The sequence below is a fragment of the Stigmatopora argus genome, chromosome 5 (genome assembly GCF_051989625.1).
Source record: "Stigmatopora argus isolate UIUO_Sarg chromosome 5, RoL_Sarg_1.0, whole genome shotgun sequence".
Classification (NCBI taxonomy): Eukaryota; Metazoa; Chordata; class Actinopteri; order Syngnathiformes; family Syngnathidae; genus Stigmatopora; species Stigmatopora argus.
Genome location: NC_135391.1, coordinates 8,771,044 through 8,798,649, shown reverse-complemented (window position 1 = coordinate 8,798,649; position 27,606 = coordinate 8,771,044). Strand labels below are relative to the sequence as shown.

Genomic DNA, 27,606 nt, shown 5'->3' with positions numbered 1-27,606 from the left:
AAAACCTCGAGCAACACATCAATCAAATTCTACCGCTTGAGCATATCGCTGAAATTACCGACACCCCCCACCGTGCCTCGGAGGAATGGCGTTCATCACCAGAACAGAGTGATAATGTTATGACTATGGCAGTGTTCAATGAACAATGAACCAGGAACGTAAAGAAGCCAAAGTAATCCGAATAAAGTTCCATCTGAAACATTTGCAAGTGTTGCCTGGTAAGCCTATTAGTGAGATTCTTGTTTGACGACTTGCTACTCTTTCTGATGACCTTCACCCCCAACTATATGCATGGCAAATTATTTGACATTACTTGCTGACATTCCCAAGTGTACAATACAAAACGCCTTACTTAAAGAACATCACAGTGGTGTGCTGGTTGAATTGGATAACTAAAATCCGTCTCTAGTTTACAGTGGAAGAAGAGATGATTTAAAGCAGGGGTGTCAGACTCGGGTTAGTTCGCGGGCCGCTTGATTTCACGTGTGCCGGACCATTTTAGATATAATATTTAGATTTTTTTTTATAAATGGATTAAAAGAACTGGATTAAAAGCCCTGAATATTCAGTTTTTTATAGATCTAAAACAATGTTTATTTTAGCTTTTTTGAAATATATTTTTAGATTTTACAAAATGATTTTTTAACTAAAAACACAGAAAAAAATGATTAGAAAAATTACAATTATTGATTTAAAAGGGGGAAAATCAGGAAATTTAATATACATCTATACTCCATTTTAATTTGATCCTAAAACAGAAAGTCGGCACTCATGATTTACTTTTCCGGGCCACACAAAATGATGCGGTGGGCCAGATTTGGCCCCCGGGCCGCCACTTTGACACATGTGATTTGAAGGGTGTTTACTCACAAATGACCGTGTGCAGTAGAGGAGCCAATGGCAGGCGGCCTCTGTCCCATTGAACTTTCCGCAGGGGGATTTCTCTAATGAATAGCCGTAACTGACTCACTCGTTAGGGTCTGGCGCACCCTGAGGGCAATAGGCCAAATATATTCACACGTTTATTTGACATCCACCCCCTGTTGGGGCAATTAGCCCACTGGGAAGAAAGAGTGAGTACAATGAATGTCAGTGAAGAGGCATCCTAACAATGATGACATTACGGGTGTTGGATCTCGTGTGAAGCTTCTCTGTCTTTCATTTCACTGCACAGGAGTTGACTCAGAGATTTATTTCACCTTTGAAGACAACAGGACCGAGACTATTCGCGTAAAAAGGAATGTGTAGGAAACGCTTGTCTTTGTGCCAACTCCGGTTTATGGCTCGCACAATAAACCATTTGTGGTTGTGGAATTGAGAAGAGGGGCTTGCAAATTTCCTGTGTTTGGTCATTAAATCCATGGGGAGACGGCAGAATGACAAACTCAAATACGTGTTTGTTTTTCTTTGGCTGCAACATCATTGTCCTCTAAACAGGGAAGAGGTTGCTGCATTTTAGACAAATATTATGCTCTTTGAATGTGTTTTATGATCCCAGGAGCACAAATTGAAGCACTAAAATCATAAATCGGATATGAGAGTGGGCATTGTTGACTAATTTCCATAGAACCGAGATTTTGTGATTGTCTATTTCGGTCATAAGTTCACAAGTTTTCCCTGTCTTTTCATCTCCTGGCTTTGGATTCGTGAGATATACAACAGATTGTTCAATGAACAAAACTTTTGCAACTTCTGGCTGCAAGTGTTTTTACACGTCTTTTAGTGTAGATGGCTGCTGGCGACAGAATGCAAGGAAGTACTACTTCCTGGTTTCTACTAAGGTTCTGAGCCCAACTATACATGTTTGTAGCAGGAGCACCTGAGTTGAGAAGGTCCACACCAAAGCAAACAAAAGAGTTCTGCAGCACCACAAAGGCTATTGAAAACATCTAGAACCCACAGACAGAAACTCCCACACTTCATAAAAGGAGGCAGAACACAATACAAGTTCTTTCTCTCTGCACAAGCCAGCTATTGTTTACGCTCGCTCTCTCCCATGCCATCCCGATATTCTGATGACTTTTTCTATACAAGGAACAATACAAAAAGGATACACGGCACACAGTTCTCCTGTTCAAGAGTGGAGGGAGCAAATGTTAATGGCTGTGTAGTTGAGTAATCTGTTCATCCCAGCTGTAAGAACCAACAAGTTCAAGATGTACTACGACCACCCAGCTAGCACCCTAAACATCTCATCAGCCGAGAAGCATTAATGGGAAAACTGAAGAGCATCCTTTACAGGCTAAATCAGCACCTGCAGGCAGCAATAAAAATTGGGCTGTGAGAATGTGTGTGTACATCCCTTAGATATACATTGCAAATTTCACTGGTATCCGTTCATGAATAACGGAGTAATAGTTTTTCAAACTTCTGTCTTGGCAGTCTAAAAAAAGTCATTAATACAACATCGGAAGAATCTGTTTTGTGCTGAGGATTTTGTAAAAAAAATCCCGTTCAAATGTTTATAATGCCCCAACGTGGAAGCTAGTATTCCTAATTTCCCAAGAAAAAGCTCAATTTACGCAGAATGTTTATCTTTGGTGCTGAACTGTGGTTTTAAGTGATACGGTCATGTCATTTTGATCTCACTCTGATTTCTTGTACAATGTCAACCATTTTTTCGGAATACCTTCCATTATATACCTCAAGTGTACACGACAAGACGTAACTTCATCCTGTTTCTTCATCTCTTACAGATGCTGGGAAACAGCAGGTGGCTCAGGAGGCAATAAGAAAACCATCCACGATGCGTCGCCCACCTCCGCGAGCGGGGGAGCCCCATTCGCGTAAGCGCGACCATGTGTTCCGATTTGCCTGATTAAAAAAAGACTGGCATTTGCCTCCCGTCGATGTAAAGGAGTATTGTTTTGTCCTGTTTTCTAGACTGCCTCAATTGCAGTCGAATCACTGCAATGAATGACAGGCTGAATTCGCTGGAGGCTAAGGTTTGTCTTTGTACACTCGTGCAACATCACATTTAGATGTGAGTAAAATGTCTTTCGTCACCAGGTCCAAGGATTCACTGCTTTGCCCTCCATGTCTCAACGGCAACCTCTGTCCCGAGGCAAGGGTACACCTGAGGCCGCTTTATTGTTGGGGGTCGCTCCTGCTAAAGGGGCTCCGGGTGAACAGGGACCTGCTGGTAGGTATAAATTACTACAGTCTACAAACAGCTAGAATGTTTAATGATTATACCTGAAATATATAAGTGGGAGTCCACAGTTGAAATAATCTTTCACCATTACCAACCACTCTTGCCCTTTCTACCTGCTCACATATGCACTTATATATATCCTATTTCCTACTGTCCACATACACTCATTTCCTGGAGTCTGAGTAAGGGAGTCATTTGAGGTGGTCGTTTACAGAGCTCAAGGCAAGCACTTCACTTTTTCTTTCCTGAACTTGAGCCCAGTTTTGGCTGCTGCAAATAATAAAGAAACGCACAGGCCCAGCTGCATTGAACGTTAACTCAGCTTGGTTAAAACAAACTATTGCTGCATTTAAAAATGAACAATAAAAAAAATAGGCTGGGTAAGTTAACTAGCTAACTCCGAGTCAGCTCGGACTCGGTGTGCTACTTGTGTAGATATATTGCAAATAACCACAGTTAATAGTAAGAATCTCATGCAATTACTTGCGATTAAAATTTCTAATACATAGTTGTTCAGCCTTTAACCAAAAAAAAACTTTAACCCAACAAAACGGATCAAATGATTTTGGATTCTAGGAATAATTTCAGTTACTCCAACAATCAGCCTTTAAATTGGCTGTTTGCTTTTGTGTTTTTAATATTATTTTTTTAAGCTCTTTGGTGTAATAAGCAACAGCGCAATTAAGTCCTTCTATTACAGGTCCTCAGGGGGAAAGAGGCAGCGATGGTCTTCCAGGCAGAGATGGTAAATTATTCTCACAATTGATGTTAACCCACAATCATTTTGTATGGTTAGTGATGATTATCTTCACCTCCATTAGGGAAATCAGGATCTCGAGGCTCACCAGGTCCCAGTGGGCCTCGGGGTGAGCCGGGCACAAGGGGCCCACCTGGAAGCCCTGGTTTCAAGGGAACCTCAGGACCTTCAGGTAAGTCCTCCCATCACAGAACTTTGACACTACTGGTTGAAGATTTTGACAGGAAAGGAACACATTTAAAAATAAATGAATAAATACATTTGCGAGATGGGGGCTTTTCTTGAGTCTCAACTTTTAAGGAATTTGATAGACCAAACATTGGAGGAATAAAGACTTTGGACTGTTAGGATTTCACTTGAACAACTTGGTCAATCCAAAAAGGAGCTCCAGCTGTATTCAGAAGAGCCTTCCAGATATCTTGCTGAATTTGGGCCATTTGCTTCATTTCATTTAAATGTTTTTAAGAGGGTTTTTTCCACGGGGCATTAAAAGTCTCGACTACTTCTTAACTCTACTTTTGTACCGACACGTGCCGCTGTAGCTCATGGTCATCAATCAGAGTATAAACAGAGGAATAAACCTGCTCCGTATATGCAGCGCTCGAATAAATTTAACTGTAGGAAAAAGTAAATCCACCGGCAGCTGTGACTTGAATGATAATAAAGAAAATAGTGGTGCGTGTGTGTCATAACATCTGCTCTCAACGCACGCTGTTATTTCTCCGCTGTGGATCGCAAAGGCCTCTAAAATTTGCCTGACCTGTGTTCTCAACCTGCTGCTGGGAAACGACTAGATGTTGACCATTTTTAACAAACCTACTCTCCGAGGAACATGCGGATTCAACCTTAAACGAATATGAGATATATATACACAAATTTCAGGTCGTTATGCTTTCCATGTGGCTGTGATCTTATTGTTTTTGTTCCTACATTACTTCATAGCGGCCCCAAAGCAGTGCTACATAATTTATCCAAAGCTATGATCTCCTCATTGTAATTATTTCTAAAAAAAAATGATAAAGATGGACTGGACAGTGTCCAGCATAGTGCAAAGCTAAATTTGACATTAAATACTTCATGAGTAATGGCAAAATGGAAAGAAATCAAATTTTAAGTCAAAAGCCAAGCTAAATTGTTTGAATATGTTTTGACATTGTTTGATTCAGGTAAGCTTCTCATTCAAACCATTACACGTTGCGCAGACTACTCAGCCACGTTTCCAATTGAGGCTGTTTTTAAAAAATCAATTTGGCGATATTACATTGCACGATTCTTGAATCGAATCAAAATCAGTCTGAATTGATCAATACACGTTTTTCTTGGAAATAAACAATACACATGGCTACACTGCCCTGACTAGAGCTGGTTTCCACTAAAGCAAGTCACCACTAAAAATTCTGAAAGCCAATTTCTTCCAACCTATTTTAGTGCTGAATAGGGTTTCAAAAATAAATTGCTATAAATATACAATTAAGTCCATTCCGATTACTTTTTTCCAAAGTAATATACAAAGATCGCAATCATGGTTTTAAAGTGTAGTATCGTGATAAATAGGAATCAAATTGCGACCTGTGAATCGTGATACGAATTGTATCACCAGCTATAAGGCAACACACCCCTACTCACATTCATCCTAACTGCTTAAGCTGCAACTTTAAGTGAAAATGACCAATGTGTGTGTCTAACCAGGGTCATAATAACATCACCTCGTAAAGAAATCATTCTCCGATTGCGCTTGTCAGTTTAGTACACTGAGGTATCACAGTAAAGAGAAGTGGCCACATTACCTAGAAGTCTAAACAATGATGTCAAATGTTGTTACTATAACGCTGCCTTGTTTGCACCATTGAAAAGGTCCATTGAGGGGACTCCATTTCCTCTGACTGGGCCATGCAAGCATCTCAATGAATTTGTGCCAGTAACACATATAATTTTGTTTATGCACATTGAATTGCCTCATGTTGAATTGTGCTATATAAATAAATTTGCCTTGCTTCACCTTTTTCGAGTTTCTTTAGGAACATTCCACCTCTTAATTACAGACTAACGACATCAGTCATATACAGGCCAAAAAGGCATTGGCACAATTATGCACCATATGCCTCCCCTCTCTTGCATTCCAAAAAACATGCCCATCAATGAGTTCAACTGCAGTACATGCAACAATTTTGCCAATCTGTTTAAAATGTGATTGGTTCGGAGTAAAATGTCTTCCAATTCTGAAATAACCCTTTGTACTGCCTTAGTTAGCAAATTAAAGGACGATGCAAATTGGGAAGGGCATCTTGTAAATCCAAAAATAGCACGATGGTTGACTGTATTAAATAGATGTACGCCAGAGAGAAATCTATTGTGACAATGTTGTGTACAACAGTGCCATCTTTTGGATTATGGTGGAGCACAGTCATGCTGTAATGCAGAATTTATCTAATGTTCTTTTGGCACTGTAGCTATCTTTTTTTTTACTTTTTGTTTTTCCTCTACTTTTTTGCCTTATCAGGTCCCCGGGGACCTCCAGGACTCCCAGGAGAGAGAGGTCTACCAGGTCCTCCCGGGCCCCCAGGACCACCTGCTCCGGCTAGTGCCCGCATCCCTGCACCAGACGGTAAGAAATGCTCCTAAAGATACACATACAACCAGACAGAATTCAGTTTGTGACCCTGCTTGACTTCCAAGAAAATTATGTAATGGGACTTTTTGGGATGCTTTATTTGTGCTTTATACATGAGAACTCCAAAAACTTGAGGGCTAGATGATAAACAAACAGAAGAGAAATAAAGTCAGAGTTGTAGGATCTTTGACATGCTTGGTCCAGTTTTGGTTTTGCGCCAAGTACACAATCAAAGGCGATGAGATTGAAGGCAGGGAGACAGCGTGAGACTGACACGGACTTAACACACTGTGATGAGAACTTGTCAACTTCTAATGTCATTCAACGGCTTCCAGATGTAGACGCCTCACTTCTCTCAAGGTCAAAGCATCTGTACCTTTTATTTGTTGATTCACTGGTTTTAAACAAAAAAGTATTTAAAGCACAGATTTATCAGCGTGAGTTTCCCGTGGAGGTATTAGGATTGGCATGATGAGACTGGGAGCCATTTCTTTCACATCAAAGCAGCAGCAGGGAATGTTGAGAGGAAAGAAAGGCCGTCTGTGCTGACCTTACTTGGGAAAACACTGTTTTATTTGGCTTCTATGTATCAATGAGGGGGGTTAAATGTCCACTGGTGCTTAGAACTTGCCCCCAGAATGTTAAGAAAGAAGACACGCTCTCCTCACTTAGACGTGGAGTCATTCAATTTCATTTATGTAAAACATGGATAATGATAGCGACCATTAACATCAATTTCATTTCATTTCCAGATCAAAGAAAGGACCATTTCTTCACCAACACCTTCCATGATTCAAGACCAGGACCTCGGGGTCCACCTGGACCAATTGGTTAGTGCAGGGGTGTCAGACTCGGGTTGGTTCGCGGGCCGCTTTAACATCAACTTGATTTCATGTGGGCCGGACCATTTTAGATATAATATTTAGATTTTTTTAATAAATGGATTAAAAGAGCTGGATTAAAAGAGCTGGATTAAAAACCCTGAATATTCAGTTTTTTTATAGATCTAAAACAATGTTTATTTTAGCTTTTTTATATATGTTTAGATTTAACAAAATGATTTTTGAACTAAAAACACAGAAAAAATGATTAAAAAATTACAATTATTGATTTAAAAGGGGGGAAATCAGGAAATTTAATATATATATATATCTATACTCTTCATTTTAATTTGATCCTAAAACAGAAAGTTGGCACGCATGATTTACTTTCCCGGGCCACACAAAATGATGCGGTGGGTTTGTGGGTTACTGTCTCCTGTTGCGCAAAAGGAATACAACTGTACAAATTGTATGCTTTGACATGCACGATCTATGCGTACACCAAGTTTTGGGATTATTTGAGAGCAGCACAATTACATTGTTATCATATAACATAAATAAATCTTGATTTTTAAAATATGACTTCAACCCTAAGCATCCATGTTTTGAATTACATCTGCAAAATCTTATGGTAAGTGTCAGTTTCAATGACTATGAAATGGTCTGTGGGGTAAAATGGACACTTGGAGGCCTCCTTTCAATCTGATCACTGATGTTTGTGTGCTTTCATTTTAATTTAAGATAGCCCAATTTGCTCAGCGCTAATAAGTTGTCTTCCAACTTGTGTGTTTGCAGGTCCAAAAGGACCAACAGGACCTCCTGGCCCACAGGGGGTGAATGTAAGCAATTTTCGAAAAAGGTCTGTCTCTGGATTAAGTTTGTTGTCATTCAAAATGTCTATTTTTACAGGGTAAACCTGGGATTCCTGGAACACAGGGTCTTATGGGGCCAAAGGGAGAGCGTGGGGAGAGAGTGAGTGCCAGTGATTCTTTTTTATTTTTTATTTCTTTTATCAGCAGCTTTTCTGTTTGTTCATGCGTCAAGCCTAAACAAAATGATGTGATACACTTTTGGTTCAGGGTCCCTCAGGTTACCCAGGAGACAGGGGCTTCATGGGTGCGCCGGTAAGACAACCCCGAGCTCTGGATTTAGGATCATAGGGCTCTTGATCATTAATTCATTCAAATGTTATAAAGCTATTAAATTGCACTTAGGTCACACTTGGTTGTGTGTTTTCATTTCAGGGATTACCGGGTCCCAAAGGAGAGCCTGGAGAGAAAGGTTTACCGGTGAGGAACTAGCTAATTTGGTGGTAATCTACAATCACATTTGCAGGATTTTGACTGTTTTTTTTTCTTTTTTAATGCTATAGTTGAATATTCCCATGTTAAGTATATTTCCTCTGTCTGTCTAACCCTTCCTTTTCTTTGACCTCTTTTTCATTTGACAAGAGCAATCTAAATGTAAGATATTTTTTTAGGATATACGTTGAGTCGTCTACATGTTTTCTTGTCTTCTCATGTCTTCTCACCCACCATGTTTTTTTGTACATGTGATTTCAGCTGGTGAACCGTATGCGTTTGTGTGTGGAAAACTTCAGTTCTTCTTTATGCGTTTTTGTGTTGTTGGTCCTCGGGGTGCGCTCCGGACTGCAGCCCCCCGTCATGACACTGTCCTCTTGACCCTGAAGCTGTCTGACTCCCTCTGCAAGCTATGGCTACCTTTCACAGTCACTTTGGCACATTGTGACTTTGGCATATACGTCGAAATGGCAACCAAGAATGAGAAGCGAAAGCTGAAACCTTAAATTTATGCACTTTTCAATGGACTTCTCCCCTTAACATGAAGTCACGTTTTGTTCAACAAGTAAATACACGCGATGTATATGCCAAATCACTCCATTTATGTGTCTGTAGTCGTGGATTCTGTTGGGTTCAGAGGTGTTGTGGAGTGGATACAGCTACCCTTATCTCTAATCCCTTCTTGCTAAAGACTGTTTCTGCATGTCTATTAACAAGTACAAAACAAGGCTGATATATTGAAACAAGGCAAACCTACCCCAGATTGCAGCACATTTTATATTGGTACATTTTGACATTTCTCTTTTGTTTTCTCTACAAACACAAAACATTGCCTTTTCTGTTTTACAGCTCAGAAAAGTTCAACTTTAACCCCCAAGTTTTCTCCTCCTCATTTGCATGCCTTCATTTTGTGATGGTGAATTGTGGCCTTTCAAGTTTTAAAATACTGTAACTCATTAATCCGTGGCTTAACTTTTAAGTGTCTAAAAGGGTTTAGATATGCACACTCACTGGAAACTCTTTTACGGGCTTTTGCACAAAAGGTCAAAGTTTCAAATCACTTCCCGTTGACTTGGGGGACAATTCAGGGTCACCCCTTGTTGATTTTGGGTGGCGGTCTCTCAATTATCAAATCGATACTGCACGTGCATTTTACAGGAACTAAACTATCATTCATGACTACAAAGCCTTTTGTCACAAATAACAACATGCATGTTATACTCCAACTTTAACGCTAATTTAAGCACGAGAAGGGTAAACATGGACAGACCACCTAATCTGGCGCTGCGCCATTGGACATAACTGCAAATCAAAGCTTAGTTACAATCACGTCTACTTACAGATAAACCTAAAGGGGTTTTCGGTGAGTGCAGATATTTTTGGGGAATACAGAAAGAATACGGAATGCGTATGTGGCATGTTCAACTTTAACTCCTGGAAGAGATTGGTCCAGGTGTGTCGAACCAGTGCATGGCGTCATTGTCCAGTCCAGCATGGCCACGACTGGCGTCAGACCGTGTAGCAGCATGGCCAGAGAATGAGGGAGATGGATAGAGAGACCCGTAGGAAGTAGGAAGCAGACAATGCTGGTTATATGTGTGGACAGTTTAACCTTCTAACTGCTGAATTGTATTGCGAAACAGAGCAAACGACCTGCATCTTGGCGAGCAGACCCCCGGCTTTGCGCTCCTAACCATGACGGCTGTATCTATCTTCACAGGGGGACGGGATACATCAGATCAGAGAGGCGCTCAAGATCTTAGCTGAGAGGGTTTTGATCCTCGAGACTATGATCGGTATTCATGGTGAGTAGGAGGCCTGAGGCAGGTTCAGTTTAAGGCAGGGGTCAAGGTAGGGGGCTCAAACTCCCACTGCACCTCACCAACTGGGACGGGGAGTGGGAACAGTCACGAGCAGCCCCCAGGACTCAGGCTGTTTTTTCCCACACCCCCCTCACACGGCACCCCCTGTCACTGCTCTCTGATAGGACTTTAGCTTGCAGATGTTCCGCGACTTGCAGGCTGAGCTTGAGCTTCTGGCTCGTAGGGTGACGCTGCTGGAAGCCATCATCTGGCCAGGTAACAATGAGACATCCTCTCCCGCAGCTCTGCCGGCCCTCGATTAGAAACACGCGCAAACGATCCGATCGAGAAAGTCTAGGGAGTGTCGGTAACATCAAGTGCCAGATTGTGAAATCCTCCTTAACTGCGGAATGATGTCATTATTTTCCAAAATCAGTAGTATGTTTTGTAGAAATCAACTTTTTGCTTCACCATTTTCTTTTTGGAGACTTTTACAATCAAGAAATGATTCGTTTTGTGCGTCCATTCTTTGTATTGATTTCAATTCTTGAAAAACTGTATTAGTGTGTGTATATTTAATGTGATAGTCTGGAGAGTTGTGCTGCAACTACAACAAACAAAATACTTGATAATTGCAGTAATAGGTGTACTTTTGTACAGTTAGTGTTTTTTTAACTTAAATTGCTTTTGTTGAGATGTAAATAGATGAGATGCTTCTTTCCAGACAAGTATAATGTTTCTCAATGCATATCTTGTTTTATAATAGATTCCATTGCCGAGTAGGATGGAAATACAGTTCAGTCAGTGTATGTGGTTGTGTTGTTGCAGCCCCACTCGCCAGATTCATTTAATGGCAGTATCTAGAAGGAAAGGAGATTTCTAGGCCTTTTGAATTAAGGAACGTGGTCCCAATTTAGTCATTTGAGTTTAAAAAATAAAAAAAATAAAAAAATCAAGACAACAGCGTGCACATGGCCAAACAGTGCTGGGCAGGGAGGCCTGTTCCAACTGCTGTCTTTCTTCAACAGAACCTGATCTAGGCTCTGGGGATGGACCATTTGGCACAGTCTCCCCTAGTTTCTACAGAGATAAGCGAGCAGGTGCGCTCCCATATCGACTTGCTTCTCCTCTGTCTTCCGACACCAAGGTTCGAGGGAAGTAGCCACCTCACCCGTCTGGGGACTGCAGGCTAGGTTGGCTTACCTTCCTTCCTATAGGTCGCATCGGCACTCAACACTTGATCGATAGCCTTTTTGTGGGGGCTTTCCTGTGAGATTTAGGTCGTGGGACACCTCAGGGAAACACCAATCATACTCCAGGCATGTCCTCCTGCACTTGAGACAACTAGTTTGTCGCCCCCTATCACCACGTATAAACACTTCCAGCTGCAGCTCACTGGGTCTCACACGTTTGATAAAAGGAAACTCGGAATCACCGGTGGTGCTCCTCGGGCCACACGTCTGGGCAATAAGGGTCATTTCTTGTAAAAGAGACAGGACTTTCTTTTGTTATTCTTTCTCAATGTAACAGCAAAGCCTTGAGATACCATTATTTAACTATATTGAGCATGCACAATTTTCAAAACTAGACAGAAAAACCTCTATTAGTACTATTCATTTTATTATTATATCGCTTATATTGTTCATATCAGTGTTATGTAGTGCACAAAAAGCACAGCCGTTAAAACTTTAGCCAAGACGTGTTTCTATGTGTGTATAAAGTGTTTTAAAAGTAAAATGCAACCTGAAAAAGTGAAATTATACTATAACATTCACATTTTTTTTAGATTTCAACATTGAGGAAATGGCAAAACTGGAACCACTGTTACAGTATGTTTGTGTTGACCTAATAGACGACTTTTCCTTTTTTTTTAATCATCGTAAATCAAACTTATTGTGAACGTATTTAAAATTGTCATGGGTAGTTTGTTTTTTATGCTGGTATAGAAACATTTGCTATTTTGATTTTTTTATTTTTGCAAATGTGTCAGTGTTGATGTAATCCTGTCTCCTGATGATCGCTGTAATAAAACAATGTTCACTGTTTTTTTATTTTTTTATTTTTTAAACATGTTAACTCACTTTTGTGTGACCATGGAATGTTACCATACTGTCAAGTTCTTGTGTGCTTCCTTCAATTTTTTTGCCCCAACTTGAAAAAGGGCCCCGATCTTCTCACAGCATGAACAACTCAAATCTTTTTGAACATCATAATCACTAGATCAAAAAGTAGGGAACCTAGGCTCGGGAGCCATTTATGGCTCTTTTGATAGGTGCATATGGCTCTCCTCTAAACTAAGGGGTAAAATATGGGAACCGCTGTTGAGAGCTCAGTCCTGAATGCATCAATAGGAGCGTTAGGTGATCATTGTGGCGCCGACACGACCTCTAGTGTGGCTTTAAACATTTTTTTTCCGATTAGATTCTTCTGTATGCATGCTTGCATTGTTTAGCAACAGCGCGACAATGTTGTCAAAATATCTCATGGAACGTTTGTACTTTAGAAGTAATGACATTACTACAAATAGCACACATTTTAGTGTATTTTTACTTTTAAATTTTGAGTATGGCTCTGAAGGAATAACATTTGAAAATATCAATTGTTTATTGGATTGGATTGGATGGCTCTCTCGATCAAAAAGGTAACAGGAAGTTCCTAAAATTTCTTGCGGGAGGTAACCGCTAATGGTTGTGGCTTGTTGCTCTACAAAAGTGAACTTGCCGTCGATGGCACAGCGAGTCACGAACTCGGTGGGCTTGACGTTAACGTCTCTGGGGGGCCGGCGGGACGCGTGGTCCTGCGCCCGGCACATGGTGACCAGACAGGTGAGGCCCGGGGTGTCCTTATCGCCGCCGGCCTCCGAGTCCAGACACGACTGTTTTTCTGTCAATTTGTACCTCCCCGTGTTTGGTCTTGGCGTCGATCTCTTTTTTGACACAGGAAAAAGTGATGGTCCCTCGCGCAGCTCTGTTTCCTGCACAAGTAAGTGTCCTTGCATTCGCTTTCATCCTCGTGACACTCTAGGCACTTTTTGCAGGCTCCCAGCCTTTCAACCGCACTTAACTTGTCTTTTGGTTTCAGGTTTTTGAACGTCTTGCAGAAGAAAAGCTTCTCTCTGTGCCTCTTATCCCCACAGACGACACATCCCCCTTTCCTTGTGGACTTGGTTGAGGCGTATCTCTTGGATTCATTTGGCTTGGGTTCGACTGATCTTTTCTCGGGCTTTGGACATGCTTTAATCTGCTCGATCAGCTCCAAGACCTCCTCTTGGTCTTTCAGATACCTTAGGAGGTTGTCGAAGTGGTTGTCTGAGGTGACTCCATTAGCCGGGTTGGTCATAAAGATTAACCAGTGTCTCATTATTGCGTCTGGTAATTTACTCTCTATTGAGTTGATTACAAGCGGATTTTTGATGGCTTCAGTGTTGAGTGCTATGAGATCGTTGAGGGCCTTTTCGATGGTTCGGATCATGTCCATCACTTTCCGGGGTTGGTCTGATGTCAGGATGGGGATTTTATCCAGGTCTCTAACGATCTCCATGGCTATTTTTGTTTTGTTCCCAAATCTGTTTTCCAGCATCCTGAATATGTCTTCAGCGGTCTGATAGGTGGACAGCCTTAGGTCTCTGCAGATCCTCCCATCCACACTTTCAAGGAGCTGGAGTCTTCTGTCTTCAGTCGAGCCAGTTGGCTCACCTTGTTTCTGAAGGCTTTCCCAGGCCTTTTTCCACGGGTGGAAATCTCTTTTGGAGCCATAGAATTTGGGTAGGCTGGTGGCCTTAATTTTGAGAATGGGTTGCAGGGCTGGCTGTGCTGCAGGTTTTGTTTGGAGGGTTCCTTCTCTCATTCCCTCCCCCTCGGACCTTAGCACCACCAGGTGTTCTGCCTTCCTTTCGTCAAAGATGACCTTTTGTTTTCTTAGGTTTCCCAGTCTCCTATCCAGGGTGGCTTTTGCTTCCTCTGGGATCCATTTTTCCCATTGCCTGAGTGCTGTCGTGAACTCATTTATGCTTCTTTTTGCATCGCATACTTGGAGTTCGTAGGCATCCTTATATGCCGCAGACACTGGGGTCTCAAGGGCCCTTTCGCTGTATGATTCTGCTTCTTGTATTGCGATCGACAGCTCGGCTCGGCCATATCTATCCCAGAGATTTGATTGTACTGTTCCCCTTACCTCTGTCAGCTTGGTCTTGCAGTCTTCTCTGGTCTTCTCTAATTTCAGTTGCTGCATCTCCAATGTCACTTCTCTATCTTCCTCATCAGCTCCCAGTTCAGCTAGGAGGCCTAGTTCGTAATTGCTATTAGTACAATTTACCTTTCGTGCATGTGCATAGAGCATATCGTATTCCTTCAGCAACTTTGATTTTTCCAATTTTCTTGCCTCTTTGCCTAGGTAAGTGGCTTGATTGATGAAGGCTCTTTTTGCTTTGGCCCTTTCGAGCCTTAGCAGCTCAATTGTTTCCCCAGTAGCTTCTTCCGCCATGTTTGCAGTTGTTCTTTATGATGACTGCGTTGGCTTTGACTCAATGACTTTAATCCTTTGTCTTTGATTCCACAGTGGTTTTCAACTTTCAAGTTCTTGTGTGCTTCCTTCAATTTTTTTTGGCCCAACTTGAAAAAGGGCCCCGATCTTCCCACAGCATGAACAACTCAAATATTTTTCCACTTTACAATTTTATTGAAGTTTGTGGTGAAAGGAAAGGATTCGGTTGAAAACCTTAAAGAAGGGGGTTAAGAAGGAAGCATGTAAGAACATTCAAGTTAAAGGAAAGTACAAAGAATGCAACTTATACAACTTATGTTTGTGAGAAAACAAACTGAGCATCAATCAGCTGAAATCTAATTAGTACTTAAATTTGATCCTACCAGTTGCATATGATCGGGAACTGAAGGTTATCTTTGGTTCCTTGGTTCCCTGTCTTGTCCTGTCCTATTAAGGCTGGACTACTGAGCTTTTATACTGGCTATGACCAATGACCTCAGGCATGAAGCGTGGAGTTTGGTCTGATTGGGTTTTTCTGCCCCCTGTTGATCTGGAGGGGGGCAGACATATCTTCCACTTAGTTGACTTGACACATACTTTGATGCATATTCTTTAGACATTCACTTTGACATGGAGATACCAATTGATTGTTATTTTCTTATGTTGATTAAGAGCAAATGATGAATGCGTCCACCTTTCTGCATGTGTAAACAATTCAACAACAGAAAAATGATGGTTCAATTACGTTTTCATCTGAAAATGAACACGCAAGAGTAACCACTGACCAGTACACCTGTAGTATTAGTATTTTTATCGTTTAGTATGTGATGGAAAACATACATTTTGGAGAAAAATAACTCAAAAGTACCAGTTGTTAATGTATATAAAAAACAATTGGGGCCATTTGATTCTCCCACTCCCTTTAAAAAAAATATAAGAAAAAAATAATTGATTAACAGCATTAATTAACATTCATTTTCCTTAGTCTATGTAGGAAATGCAGTCAAATTCACACCCAGGATTCAAAATCATGTTCTATGATGATTTATTGCAAAGTTTAAATAAAATGGGCCGCCTGATGGTGAAGTGGTTTCCTCGCCTGACTTCGGTGCGGGCAGACCAGGCTCGATTCCCGCTGTTGGCGGTGTGATTGTGAGAGCAAATGGTCGTTTGTCTCTCTGTGTGCCCTATGGCTGACTGGCGACCAGTCTAGGGAGTAGTCTAAATTCCAACATCACTCGTCCTACAAAAGTGGCGCCGTTTTCTTCCTATTGGCTGTAACCACAGCCTGCTCTCCAACACGGTCATCTAGGAGTAGGGAGATAGCGCCATCTAGCTTTTTCGAAGCTGCCAGCGCCACTACAGCTTTTTCTGTGGGGAAACCCATCTTCTCCAACTGCTGGAGCCTAGTGGGGGAGTAAAATGTACATGCTGGACAAATCAAAACGTACAATGCGGGGATTCTTGTAGTACCAAACCTCAGTGCAGACACCGACGATTTGGGGACTTCGACTTTTCGATTCACTTCATCTGGCACATCCTTTAAGGAGGCAAGTATTCCGGCCCTCAGCATCTGTTCCTCCAACACTTCTGCATCAGACTCTTGGCTCAATGGAGACAGTGGCTCATCCCAGAGATTTTCGTTCCATGTTGATGGCTCCCCAGTGGCAGGTGAACTCACACGATCTCTTTGTACAAACAGAGATGGTTACTTAGACTTTTAAGATGCGCTCGAAACAAACAAACAAAAAAGCTTAAGTATGGTTAAGGTGTGTGTGTGATTATTCAGTGGATAAAATATGTTGACTTACATCTGTGAGGACCTGTAGGTTGGCAGTCTAAGTCTGCACAAAGTGGGAATATACAACCAATTTGGAATGAAAGTCAGGAGATTGGCTTCCTCAAACTCCTGCAGCATCCCAATTAAGATGGGGCTATCTGAAAGGTTTGTTAAGTATAACAAGATGTAATTTGAAAATGTAAAACTTTCTGGGAGTTGTTCACAGGCTGTTTCCCCCTCACTCTTATTAAGCAGTACTTTTCAGTTTTTACAAAGGAATATCGTACACTTGGATGCAAAGAATTCCAAAAAGCCTTGTCATTCTGAGACCAAAAAGCTCAGATTCATGCAAAGTGGTGAGTTCTCATCTATAAAAAGGATACAGTTGTGACCAATACATATAGCACAGAAATTAAGCAGGGCAGGAGTCCCTGGCAGCACGATCAGACCCAGCAGAAGCAGAAACCAAGGCAGAATCCAAACTGGCAAGTAACCTTGCACTCCCCTCTTTGTCAAGGAACGGCACTGGGCTGTAAACATTGCCAAATGAATGGCAGCATATCCACAGATCCGGCTGGTCTGAAGACGAAATGCAAAGATGATCAAGGTGTACATAAGAGGTAGTACAGTCATCGTCAAGGTGGAGAGGCCAAGGTAGGCGACTGTTCCCCAACGACGCTCCTGACATGGCCCAAACAGCAGCAGTAGAGAAACGCTGGCTAGCAGAGAAGGCAAATCGTCATGATTGAGCGCATACAGGAAAACATCTAGAAGACACAAGGGTTGCGATTAATGGATTTCCAGGGCATTATGACAGGAAACACTATTCTGTTTATGAATGGATACCTCTGAAATGTGGTAAATTTCCACCTCGACCTATAGTGAGACTGGCTTGGGCCCCTGCAGCATAAACCAAGAAGGTGAGTCCCACCAGCAATGTCGTTCCTAGAAAGAATCCTGGACGATCCGGTCCGCACCATAATGAAAATACACGATAACGCATGACCTCCTAAATTATTTGTTTTATAAATTCTCTAATATAAATTGTTGGATATTTTGTAGCCTCCATAAGTTTATCTGAAAAAAAAGATGTCGAAAAACACCCACGATCGGTAAGAATGCCCTTGTGTTTAAAAGTGTACTGCTTAGTCTGGTATTGTTTTGATGACTACTTTTGCGTTACGTCATACAACGCACTTCTTCGCTAGCAATTGACAAGCGTGGTTTGATACTGCCACGTAGTGGAGATTCTGAGAATGGCATAGGCACATGAGTTGCCGGCCAATTTATTATTTTAAGATGCAAGATGAATTGCGTGGAAATGCTTTACTTTCTCTCCCTTGCAGGACTTGGGGATGTTTTATCTTTCTATTAGTATGGGGGAATTTAGTCAAATTTTGGAAACGAGGCACCCAAAAATAGAACGATGATATGGATTACGTAATGTATTTTTGTACAAATCCAAAAATGAATATATAAATAAAGCTCACGAGCGCTGTTATCGTCACATACAGAAACGTGTTTCGAAAGACACTTATGTAGTAGTTGTGTTGATTGCATTTGTAGGTCAACCCAGTTATCGCGTTATTTCCCCAAAATGAATCTGCTGTCTCGCGATGTTTCCTGGTTGTTGCGCATTCAAAGGCGTCTCTCCAACAATCAACTTTGTCCAGTCGTCTCATACGGGGCACATAAAATGGCGTCAGCTCCTGGTAAGTGTGCCGTTTGGAGATTTTTATTTGATATTAGGTCAGACATCTTGAGCGATATTTTATCTTACGCATTTATAAAGGAAACCTGGCCGTTGAATTTGTGTTTTTAGCTGGTTTTAAGTCAGATTCCCGTCGGTTCGAATTGGCGCCCGGCAGAAGGCCTAAACTAATTCATCGACGCACGACGGTTTCCCCTTCCTTTCTTAATTTTGACGATCTTTACGGGCCTTCGATCACATTTTGGATCAAAATTACCTTACGCGTATGATTTGTGGTAAAATAGTCGGAGCCCCCCTCGTTTTTGCAGTCTACTTGGACTCCCCTGAATGGCCCTCAAACGGCGGGCTGATTGGGCGTGATGTTAGCTTAGCATTCTGGCTTCTTTATCTCTAAAGCTAAAGTTTAGCGTTTTTAAAACATGTTTTTTTCCCCAACAGATTACAGCTCCTACAGCCAATCCGCTTCTCAGCCGGGGTGAGTGTCCATATTTTTGTGTTTATTTCACCGTGTCCCCATTCGCTAAAGCGGCTTGTTCATTGTTAAGCAACCACATGGGCTTCATGACTTGACTATTGTCTTCTGATTACTCCACTTTCCAGGTATGCTTCTTATGCTGCTCCGGCCTCACAAACCTATGGGCAGTCTGCACAGGTAAAATATTGGTGTATTTTCATCTTTCTCAAATGCCCATAAATTTGTGGATTGTCAACTGGACCTACTTAACTCATTCGTTGTCATTGACGGCGATGGAATTCAAATACATTTTTACTGGGAATGGCAGGGCAGCCACCCACCCATACTACAATAACTTTGGGGTGTGCGATAACTGTGCAATATTTTAGAATTTACCTTGACTACCGTGACTTATTATAATACTTATTTATGTTTTTATTGAGACAAACATACTTTGTGGTGTAGCACCACTCATTTCGTTATACGCAGCTGTTGTATAATGACAAAGTGAGTTGATTTGATTGATTCTGCCCAAGTCCAAGCTTCTTTCTATTGTCACATGACCGCCATGCTCGTAACAAACTTGACTTTGTAAAACAACAAGCACAAACTTGTTCAAAGTCATGGTCATAAAGGAAATCCAGTTATCTAAAACTAACCACCTAATGCAAAAAATGTTACTTTCTGATGCTATTTTGCTTTCAATCCACAGCAGAGCTACGGCCAGCAAAGTTATGGATCCTATGCCCAGCCTGGCGCTGCCGCCACCGCTGCTGCTGATAGCACCTATGCCCAGGCTACCCCCACTCCTGGAAGTTACACTCAACAGCAGCCCCCACAGCAGTACAGCTCCTCCTACGGCCAGCCAGCCCAAGGTCTGTGATCAGGATAGGCGGGTTGAGCTCTTCGGGGAATTGTTTTGCCAAAGCTAAATAGTTTGCCATTGGCCCTTTCACTCCACAGCTGGCTATCCCGCTACCCAGACAGCGCCTCACGGTTACAGTCAGTCGACCCAGGCTTACGGCGCACAGGCTTATGATGGTGCCCCCGCTGCTGCGGCGGCTGCCGCTGCTCCCGCCCCTACCCAGTCTTATGGGTCTCAACCTGGGTATACTGCTCAGTCTGCCTATCCTGCTTATGGTCAGCAGCCGGCTCCTGCTGCCCCGCAGAGGTATGTGCTTATTTACAATGCGTATCTGGATTTTCGGTCACTGAGCAAAGTTTTTGTCTCCTATTAGTTACAGTGCCAACGGACAGCCTGCCAGCTACCAAGGCAGCTACCCTCAGCAGGCGGGATATGGCCAGCAGCAGTCTGGCTATCAGGCCCAGCAGAGCACCTATAGCCAAGCGCAGAGTGGGTACCAGCAGGCCCAGCAGCAGCAACCCCCTCCTGCTTACCCACCCCAAGCTGCCAGTTCCTATGGGCAGCCACCGCCAACTGGCCAGTATGGCCAGCAAGGTGGACCGCCCAGCTATCAGTCCAACCATTACAGTAGGCATTTTTCTTCTGTTACTACTACACCAAAGGCAGCACGCATTCTGATAACAATGTTGTTTCCAGATAATTACAGAGGGGACAGTTCTGGTTACTCAGAATCTTCAAGGTTTTCAGAGGGCCGGGGCCGTGACAGTTTTGACAGAGGTGGAATGATGCATCGTGGCCGTGGCATGGGTCGTGGCATGGGGTAAGTGCCTTTCTTTACCGTTTGTCGGGCTTTTTTTTATTATTTTCTCTTTGACAGGTGCTGTGGCTACTTAGGGTAGGGCTGAGGCAAATTAGTTAAAATGCACACGATAACACTTGTTTGAATTTGATTGGTTTGGCCTTACTTAACTAATTCTCAGCCCTGCCTCTAAATTGCCGTGGGGTAAGTGAACTTTTTTTTTTAGCAATGGATTTATTGGGGCCTGTGCATAATATAGGAAGGGCTGCTTTATTTCATTTCAAAGGTTTTATCAAAATAATCAAAAGGCAATGGGTTATTGTTAAATCAGATTTTGATTACAAACTATCGGCAGAGGGCTGGAAGTATATCAAATTCCTAAATTTTAGCTATCGTGGGGCTTCGACATTATAGATATTCATATCGTACGCTTGTAACAACGCAGTGAGGGGGCTTCATGTTTAATCTTTTGTGATTATTGTGGTGGTTATTTCATAATTCTTAGATGTAGTTTATGACATAATTATACAGGATAGTGTTCTCATTTAAGAAAACGCGCTGTAGTTTTCCCATTAAAAAACAAACAACCTCGTTTGGTGAGATTTTTGCAGCAGAGTTCACTGAGTTTTTTTTAATGGCCTGCCTATGCTATTTAAGGTGGCCCAATTTGTACCAAAACCGCTCACTTGTTGGGTTTTCTATCTCAGTAAAATGAAAATGGCATTCACTTTCAATAATTCCCAATCACTTTTGTGTGATCTGTAAATGTCAGCCCCTTTCAAATCGACTGACTCTCTCCACCAAGGATGCATTGGATATTCATCTTCTTTACTATATACTCCAACCACTGAGAAAACTGTTGTTCAAATGTGGTTATTCACTCCCATTTTTGTCAAGGATCAGCCACAGCATTCACATCACTAGAGAGGCAGGCAGCATCACCCCCAAGTTATTTTCAACAGTTATGTTAAGTAAAAAATAAATAAATAAATAAACATACAACTTGTGCCGAAAGCCTTCAGGCTAGTACATGATTCTCCATGTAATGTGACAGCCTATAACTTTGTATAAGTAAACAAATGATATAGAATATTACTATTTAACCTTTATTTTTATGAGGTATTGTCACATTAAGATTAAAAAACGTATACTTGTTTACTCAACTCTCACTGGAGATGATGGAAAATTAGGCGTGTCCTTCCTTTCCCATTCTTTTCATTGGTCCAGATAACAATGAAAGAAAATTTTAAGAGTTTTTTTCCCCCCAAAGCTATTCATATACACTGGGTTGTCCCAGAAGAGATGAAGGGACTGAATCTGAGTTTTTTTGGGTTACAGTTAATCTTTTCCAGCAGTGGCAATGTCACATGGGCCTTTGCAAGAGGAAATGTCCCCCCCACCCCAAAAAAAAAATCTTCCAATATTGAACTAGAAAACAACCTAAAATCAATTCCAAGTCTTTTGGAGGAACTTTTTTTTTTCTTGCAGACACCAAGGCTAACACAACTACTGTTTTTGTTGCATTACAGAGAAACTGTATTGCCAAGCATGGAAAGACAAAGAAGCCTTAAGTTGGTTCTAGCACAAAAGCAATAATTATAAATGTGAAATGCGAGTAACTACACAGGAAATATACCTGGTTTAATTTTTTTTGCCACTGTACATCTGTTGCTAACCTCCCTGTAAAATTTCCTCCAGACTAGTTATTTAATTATAAGCACACAAAAACAGATGTAATGCACATTTGACTGAACTTGAAAGTGCCTTCCATTTTTGTCGTTCCTCATGGGGAAATGTTTTTTTAATTCAATTTGCACCAAAAAGTCTTGTTTTTCCAAGGGAAATATGCAAATGCACTGTTTGAGTGACAGGATTGTCTCTATCAGGAAAACATTTAATGGTCACACGTGAGTCTATTTCTAAGTGGTGGGTTTTATATCATGCCAGATGCAAATTGTTTTTCTCTATACATGAAACCCATTATGCACCTTGCGCCGGTTTCTACGCAAAACTTTTTAAAAATTTGGTCGGGTTTTTGCATGTTAATGAACAATTCATGTTTACAGAAATTGGGCACATTTTCATGTTATCCCCAAACCGATCACTGAAACAAAAACCGAGAGGGGGAAAACTCACTGTTCAAACTAATATAAAAAACTGATCAAAAACAACTAAATGTCCAAGTAATGATCGGTTTTTGAGCTCAGTTTTGAAAGTGGGAATGCTGAGCTGTTACGTTACAATATTTTAATATTGATCCAAACAGGGCATTGCATGACTCTAGTACATGACAGTGATGGGACCATTTTTCTCTTTATATAATGAACTTATCATATTTGAACAAAGTCACAATACACAATTTTGCCACATTTGGATCGCGTAAATATGCTTTTTCAGGGAGCGATGCCAGTGTTAACGGATATCAAAAGGTGCTTTTTTTCCTATAGCGTTAGAACATAAAGGATTCAGGGTTTTCACCTGCACATTATAAACTCAGAATGGTCAAGGGTTCCCATATTTAAAAAAAAAAAAGGAAGTCAGTTATAGACCTGTTTAAATTTGATAGTTTTATAGGTGGGCAGTGCTGTAGAAACCGTAAATTTGATGTAGACTTCATATCCAAAATGTTAGAATTGCACAGGGGTTAGTTATAAGGGAGGTGGGCTGATCACAATGTCATTTTGAAATGTTTTTAAAATTGTATTTTGTGTTTTTGGAATTCAACTGTTTGATAACAACAAGCCCTTTTTAACATGCTTTGTCACATTTATACCGTGCAGGTAACAGAGCCATTTAAAAGCATCTTTTCTCTAGAAAGTATCTGTACTCAGTGCAGAGGCACCAACTTAAGGCCCACAGGAGGGATCTTAAACAGATTGGGCTTCTGCCTTTATTTTCCCCCCCAACAACTGAGGATGGTGGTGTTTCTGAGCATGACGGGTGTTTTTTTTCTCTCCTCATTTTTAAGAAGTATTTAACAAACAATGGTTGTTTCTGTAAAAGATGTAATTTTGACAAGTGTTGCTGTGTAACATTATTTACTTTTCTAGTTATCACTGGTTAATGTGACTTTAAATACATTGTCCTGTTTTTTTTTTCCTTAAATGTGGATAGTCTATAGCGTAACTAGATTTTAACTTTAAAGCCAATGGTGCATTTCTTTTAAATGCATCTCCACAATCTTTTGTTTAGCTTGATTCACATTCTCTCTAAACTTCTGTTCACTACTGTTATCACTCAGTTGCTATTAACAATCATTTATTTTGTATAACATTATTCGGGGGTCTTGCTGTTAGCCTCGAAAGAATGTTTTTGACTCCCCAAATCAAGCCACTTTGCACGAGCCATGGATGTGGCTGTAAAAGGGAAATGGCCTTCATATCTTCATTTATTCCCCCATAGCAGCGCTGGAGACAGAGGTGGCTTCAGTAAGCCTGGTGGTAAGTCAACGAGAATTACACGTTTTGAGTCTTAGCTTTTATTTTCTTGGTATGAAACATCAATTTATGAACCGCTCCCTTACTTTGGGAAATTTGTCCAATACCTGAGACCATTTTCACTTGAGGTTCTTGGTGTAAATCAGCCGTCGCTTATGGTTTGACCATTTTCAAAGGTTAACGTAAAAAGCCACTCGTGACTGGGTTGTCTTAAAAAATGTATCATGATAGGTGTATGATTTTTGGGGACATTTATTGGTCTGAGGCTTTTCAAACAAAACAAAATTCTTGTTTCCGTGGTCAGAGGTATTTTACTTTTCCATTCGCGTGTATTTTATGATGGTTAACACGGCCCTGCAGTATTTAATCAAGTCTGACCTATGTTTTGTAGCATTCTTCAGATGTTGTTCAGTTGGTTTGTGTTGCAACGCTGACTTGTTTTCTTTTCTCTCCGCATTCGTTTGGGTCCACTCACTGGATCATTAGGACACTTGGGCGGTGAGGAACGTGAGATGGGTTAGTACAGTTTAAGTCTTTCATCACTCATGTCATTTTGTACAATTTTGAAACTAAAAATGCGATCCTTCCTCAGGACGGCCTGAAGAGCAAGATGACACTGAGAACTGTGCCATCTACATCACCGGCTTGACCGAGAAGGCCAACATTGACGAAATGGCTGAATTCTTTAAGCACCCCGGCACAATTAGAGTAAGAACTGCTGTAACCGTCGAGATTTTTTAGAAAAACAAAGATTGGACACTAACTGCTCGCTTGTCCCCAGTTCAATCGCAGGCTCGGGCAGCTTGCCATAAACATCTATACTGACAAGGATTCAGGAAAGCCCAAAGGAGATGCCACGCTCTCTTATGAGGAGGCTTCCTGCGCCAAAGCTGCCGTGGAGCAATTTGACGGTAAAGCTATCATTCCGTTGAAAACGGATCGTGTCTTGTGAAATAGAAGTACTTATTTTTCACCTCTGACTCGCAGGCAAAGAGTTTCAGGGCCGTAGACTCAAGGTGTCAATGGCACGTCGTAAAAACCAGATACCCATGCGTGATGGCATGATGGGCCGTGGAGGTACAATTACTTTTCCCCCCTCCCGCCTTGTTTTGTAGTCCTTATTGTAACGGTTCAAATCACCATTAAGGAATGATGGGTCGTGGAGGAGATCGTGGTGGATTCATGCCCAGGGGTGGCCCACGTGGCATGAGCCGTGGTGGACCCACGGGAGCCAATATGCAACAGCGGGCCGGCGACTGGGAGTGTCCTAACCCGTATGTATATCTGGGTGTCTTTCTACTTCTAATGGTGCAGTGTATATATCGCTTGCTGCAGTACTTGCTTTATTTGTAGGGGTTGCGGCAACCAAAACTTTGCCTGGAGGATGGAGTGCAACCAATGCAAAGCTCCCAAGCCGGACGGCATGGGCGGCGGACCCCCATTCCCTCCTGTAGGTGAAAGGGGCAGAGGCGGAATGGGAATGCGAGGAGGCAGAGGCATGGACCGTGGTGGGCCCGCCGGTGGGCCCGGAGGCTTCCGTGGAGGCTGGGGAGATCGTGGCGGCTTCAGGGGAGGCGATCGCGGTGGCTTCAGGGGTCGCGGCGGCATGGACAGAGGAGGCTTTCGCGGGTCTGGCCGTGGAGGGCCACCCATGGGGGGCAGAGGACGTGGAATGGGCCCGCCAGGTGGCAAGATGGATATGAGGTAGGTCAAGAGCCCCGATAGTCCAAAGTTAAGTGCTCCTCGACGAGCCCAAAACAACACACCTTTTTCCTGATTTTTGGTTTTTATTGTTCTCTTTTTAGGGACCATCGCCAGGAGCGTAGAGACAGACCATATTAAAGTTCTTCTTAAACCTTTCCTTGTACGGGTTTTGGTTGTTTTGTTTTTTTTATAAGAGGAGCATTTTAATTTATGGTTCTATGTTCATCACTTAACTGCCCTCAAACATCCTGTGCAGTTTCTACTTATGTTTTTATTTTACTATTACAACTTATGTGCATGTTTTTTTTAATGCAGCTTAGTTATGTCATTGTATCAACGCTGTAATTGTTGTAAAATTGCCTGCTCCGTTTCCTTCCGAAACTTGTTGTGGGGAATAAACTTTTATTCGTATGTGGTGTTGAATTTGTTTTGAATTGTACATTAGGCTGGTGGAAGAATATCACTCCAGACCAGTGAGTGGAGAGTTCTATTTTGACTAGGCTGAACTTGACTGTAAGAACTAAATGAAAAAAATTAAATTTTTAATTGAAATTTTACATTTCCTTGTTTGTAACCTATACATTAAATTTTAATAGTTTTAATTCCTGCCCACCCCTGGTTTATAGTATGCATTGTTTAATCGTGTGTCTTGGCCATAATAAATCGTACCACTTTAAGCACAAGAAATGGTTGTAGGTGGACAAATATTAAAAATGTTTCTTTGCGGTATCCTAGTCTCAACCCCTGTTACGTTAGAGCTGATATTGGAAGTCGTTCTTGATGAGGGATTTATTGACTTCTGCTCAAGCTTTACTGACAGAGAAGATGATTCATCTAAGGCCAGAAAATGATGTCACCCCTTCACGCAGATTCTCGTTCCCCATCTCTCTTCCGCCGCCTCCTCCTCCTTCCTTTCTCTCGCTTGTTCTTGAACAGACACGTCCCTCTTGTTTTAAATCAAAACAAGACCTCATTGGCAGCAAGTTCTGCTGAAGTTTTACTTAGCACACATGACAGGAATTTAAAAGCTGCTGCACTGGAGGAGCCATTAACTGAAGTCTATTTGTGACATTGTGCCTTTTTTTACTTATCAATGAGGTTTTAAAAAGTCATAACTGCTCCCAACCTTTGGGCAAATTCAGAGGTTTTATGTTTTTCACTTTTGCATGCGTTCTTTCATTTTTTGTTTTTTCAGGCTCCCAAACATATTTGTTTAGAGACTCCTTCAGGCACCGAGCAGGTGTTTTCTTTTTTCTTAACAGTCCAAACGAACCCGATAATCAGGTTTTCATAACCAACTGTTGAAATTCTATTAATCACTAAATAAAGTTGCTGTTTTGCCAGCATGTCGTCAGTTGGGAAGACCTTTAGTCAAAGGAAAAATCTGCTGTTTTAAGGGCTCGATCAATAGTGTGACGGATAGTTACAAAACATGAACATTCCCAAACTGATAAAGTGCCATACAATCGTTTTGGAAGGTCATGCAGCTTGAGGAGAATTGCGGCATGATGACAGTCTCATGAGGCCTCATTAGAAGCTGCACAAAGACTTGATTATAGTGAGAATAAAAGTGTGTTGTATTTAAAGACGTGCCCTTCATTACAAAATGAAAATCGACTTTGTTGTATTTCCCTGAATTAAGTTTAATGACTGAAATAGTCACTTTCTCACTAAGAAGCTAAACAATTGAATCGAATCCCCTCTCCATTATGAACTCATAGATTTCCCCCGAATGCCACACAAACAAATAATAGATGAAATCACAGAAATGATCCACTCCAGGGCAGATTGCAAATCTAAGATCATTAACGACTGAAAAGCACAATGATGACATCAGCCTGTGATGTGATTGAACAATCAATAACCCCATAGTACATCTTTGTTCAGTTGATGAGAGCCTCTCATCTTCATAGAAGCCAACTTTTGTC

General features: G+C 41.6%; 4 protein-coding genes across 14 annotated transcripts in view; 2 read left to right on the top strand and 2 right to left on the bottom strand.

The window, feature by feature from the left end:
* emid1 (EMI domain containing 1) overlaps positions 1-12,491 on the top strand; it is a 46,623-nt gene extending 34,132 nt beyond the window's left edge. The window contains exons 4-17 of one of the 8 annotated variants that reach the window (XM_077601627.1): positions 2,697-2,786; positions 2,884-2,945; positions 3,010-3,142; positions 3,855-3,899; positions 3,976-4,083; positions 6,412-6,516; positions 7,275-7,352; positions 8,139-8,182; positions 8,253-8,315; positions 8,423-8,467; positions 8,588-8,632; positions 10,632-10,722; positions 11,475-11,639; positions 12,233-12,491. In XM_077601627.1, the coding sequence (XP_077457753.1) occupies positions 2,697-2,786; positions 2,884-2,945; positions 3,010-3,142; positions 3,855-3,899; positions 3,976-4,083; positions 6,412-6,516; positions 7,275-7,352; positions 8,139-8,182; positions 8,253-8,315; positions 8,423-8,467; positions 8,588-8,632; positions 10,632-10,722; positions 11,475-11,608 (1,043 nt within the window). In that variant the 3' untranslated portion in view covers positions 11,609-11,639; positions 12,233-12,491. Of the gene's footprint in view, positions 1-2,696; positions 2,787-2,883; positions 2,946-3,009; positions 3,143-3,854; positions 3,900-3,975; positions 4,084-6,411; positions 6,517-7,274; positions 7,353-8,138; positions 8,183-8,252; positions 8,316-8,422; positions 8,468-8,587; positions 8,633-8,794; positions 10,784-11,474 lie in introns of those variants that run through there. The other 7 variants (XR_013300425.1, XR_013300424.1, XM_077601625.1 and 4 more) reach the window with 7 other exon arrangements.
* Positions 6,675-15,803, bottom strand: LOC144074933 (uncharacterized). The gene is made up of 2 exons (XM_077601624.1): positions 15,312-15,803; positions 6,675-15,162 (listed from the first exon to the last, which is right to left on the bottom strand). The coding sequence occupies exon 2, from the start codon at positions 14,926-14,928 to the stop codon at positions 13,333-13,335; it is 1,596 nt and encodes a 531-aa protein (XP_077457750.1). The 5' UTR covers positions 14,929-15,162; positions 15,312-15,803; the 3' UTR covers positions 6,675-13,332.
* Positions 15,804-15,956: 153 nt separating this feature from the next.
* Positions 15,957-17,904, bottom strand: rhbdd3 (rhomboid domain containing 3). 2 transcript variants are annotated; one of them, XM_077601633.1, is made up of 5 exons: positions 17,555-17,902; positions 17,092-17,475; positions 16,740-16,866; positions 16,407-16,616; positions 15,957-16,334 (listed from the first exon to the last, which is right to left on the bottom strand). In XM_077601633.1, exons 1-5 carry the CDS (start codon positions 17,709-17,711, stop codon positions 16,172-16,174), a joined length of 1,041 nt encoding a protein of 346 aa, XP_077457759.1. In that variant the 5' UTR covers positions 17,712-17,902; the 3' UTR covers positions 15,957-16,171. The 2 variants fall into 2 exon arrangements, with proteins under 2 accessions (XP_077457759.1, XP_077457758.1); XM_077601632.1 differs by having other exon boundaries at positions 15,957-16,616; positions 17,555-17,904.
* A 500-nt stretch (positions 17,905-18,404) lies between these two features.
* Positions 18,405-26,089, top strand: ewsr1b (EWS RNA-binding protein 1b). 3 transcript variants are annotated; one of them, XM_077601623.1, is made up of 15 exons: positions 18,405-18,420; positions 18,858-18,894; positions 19,020-19,071; positions 19,589-19,748; positions 19,837-20,044; positions 20,112-20,365; positions 20,435-20,558; positions 23,940-23,977; positions 24,461-24,490; positions 24,567-24,682; positions 24,756-24,885; positions 24,962-25,051; positions 25,122-25,248; positions 25,328-25,678; positions 25,780-26,089. In XM_077601623.1, exons 1-15 carry the CDS (start codon positions 18,405-18,407, stop codon positions 25,814-25,816), a joined length of 1,770 nt encoding a protein of 589 aa, XP_077457749.1. In that variant the 3' UTR covers positions 25,817-26,089. The 3 variants fall into 3 exon arrangements, with proteins under 3 accessions (XP_077457749.1, XP_077457748.1, XP_077457747.1); XM_077601622.1 differs by having other exon boundaries at positions 19,586-19,748; positions 23,943-23,977; XM_077601621.1 differs by having other exon boundaries at positions 19,586-19,748.
* The last annotated feature ends 1,517 nt before the right edge of the window (positions 26,090-27,606 follow it).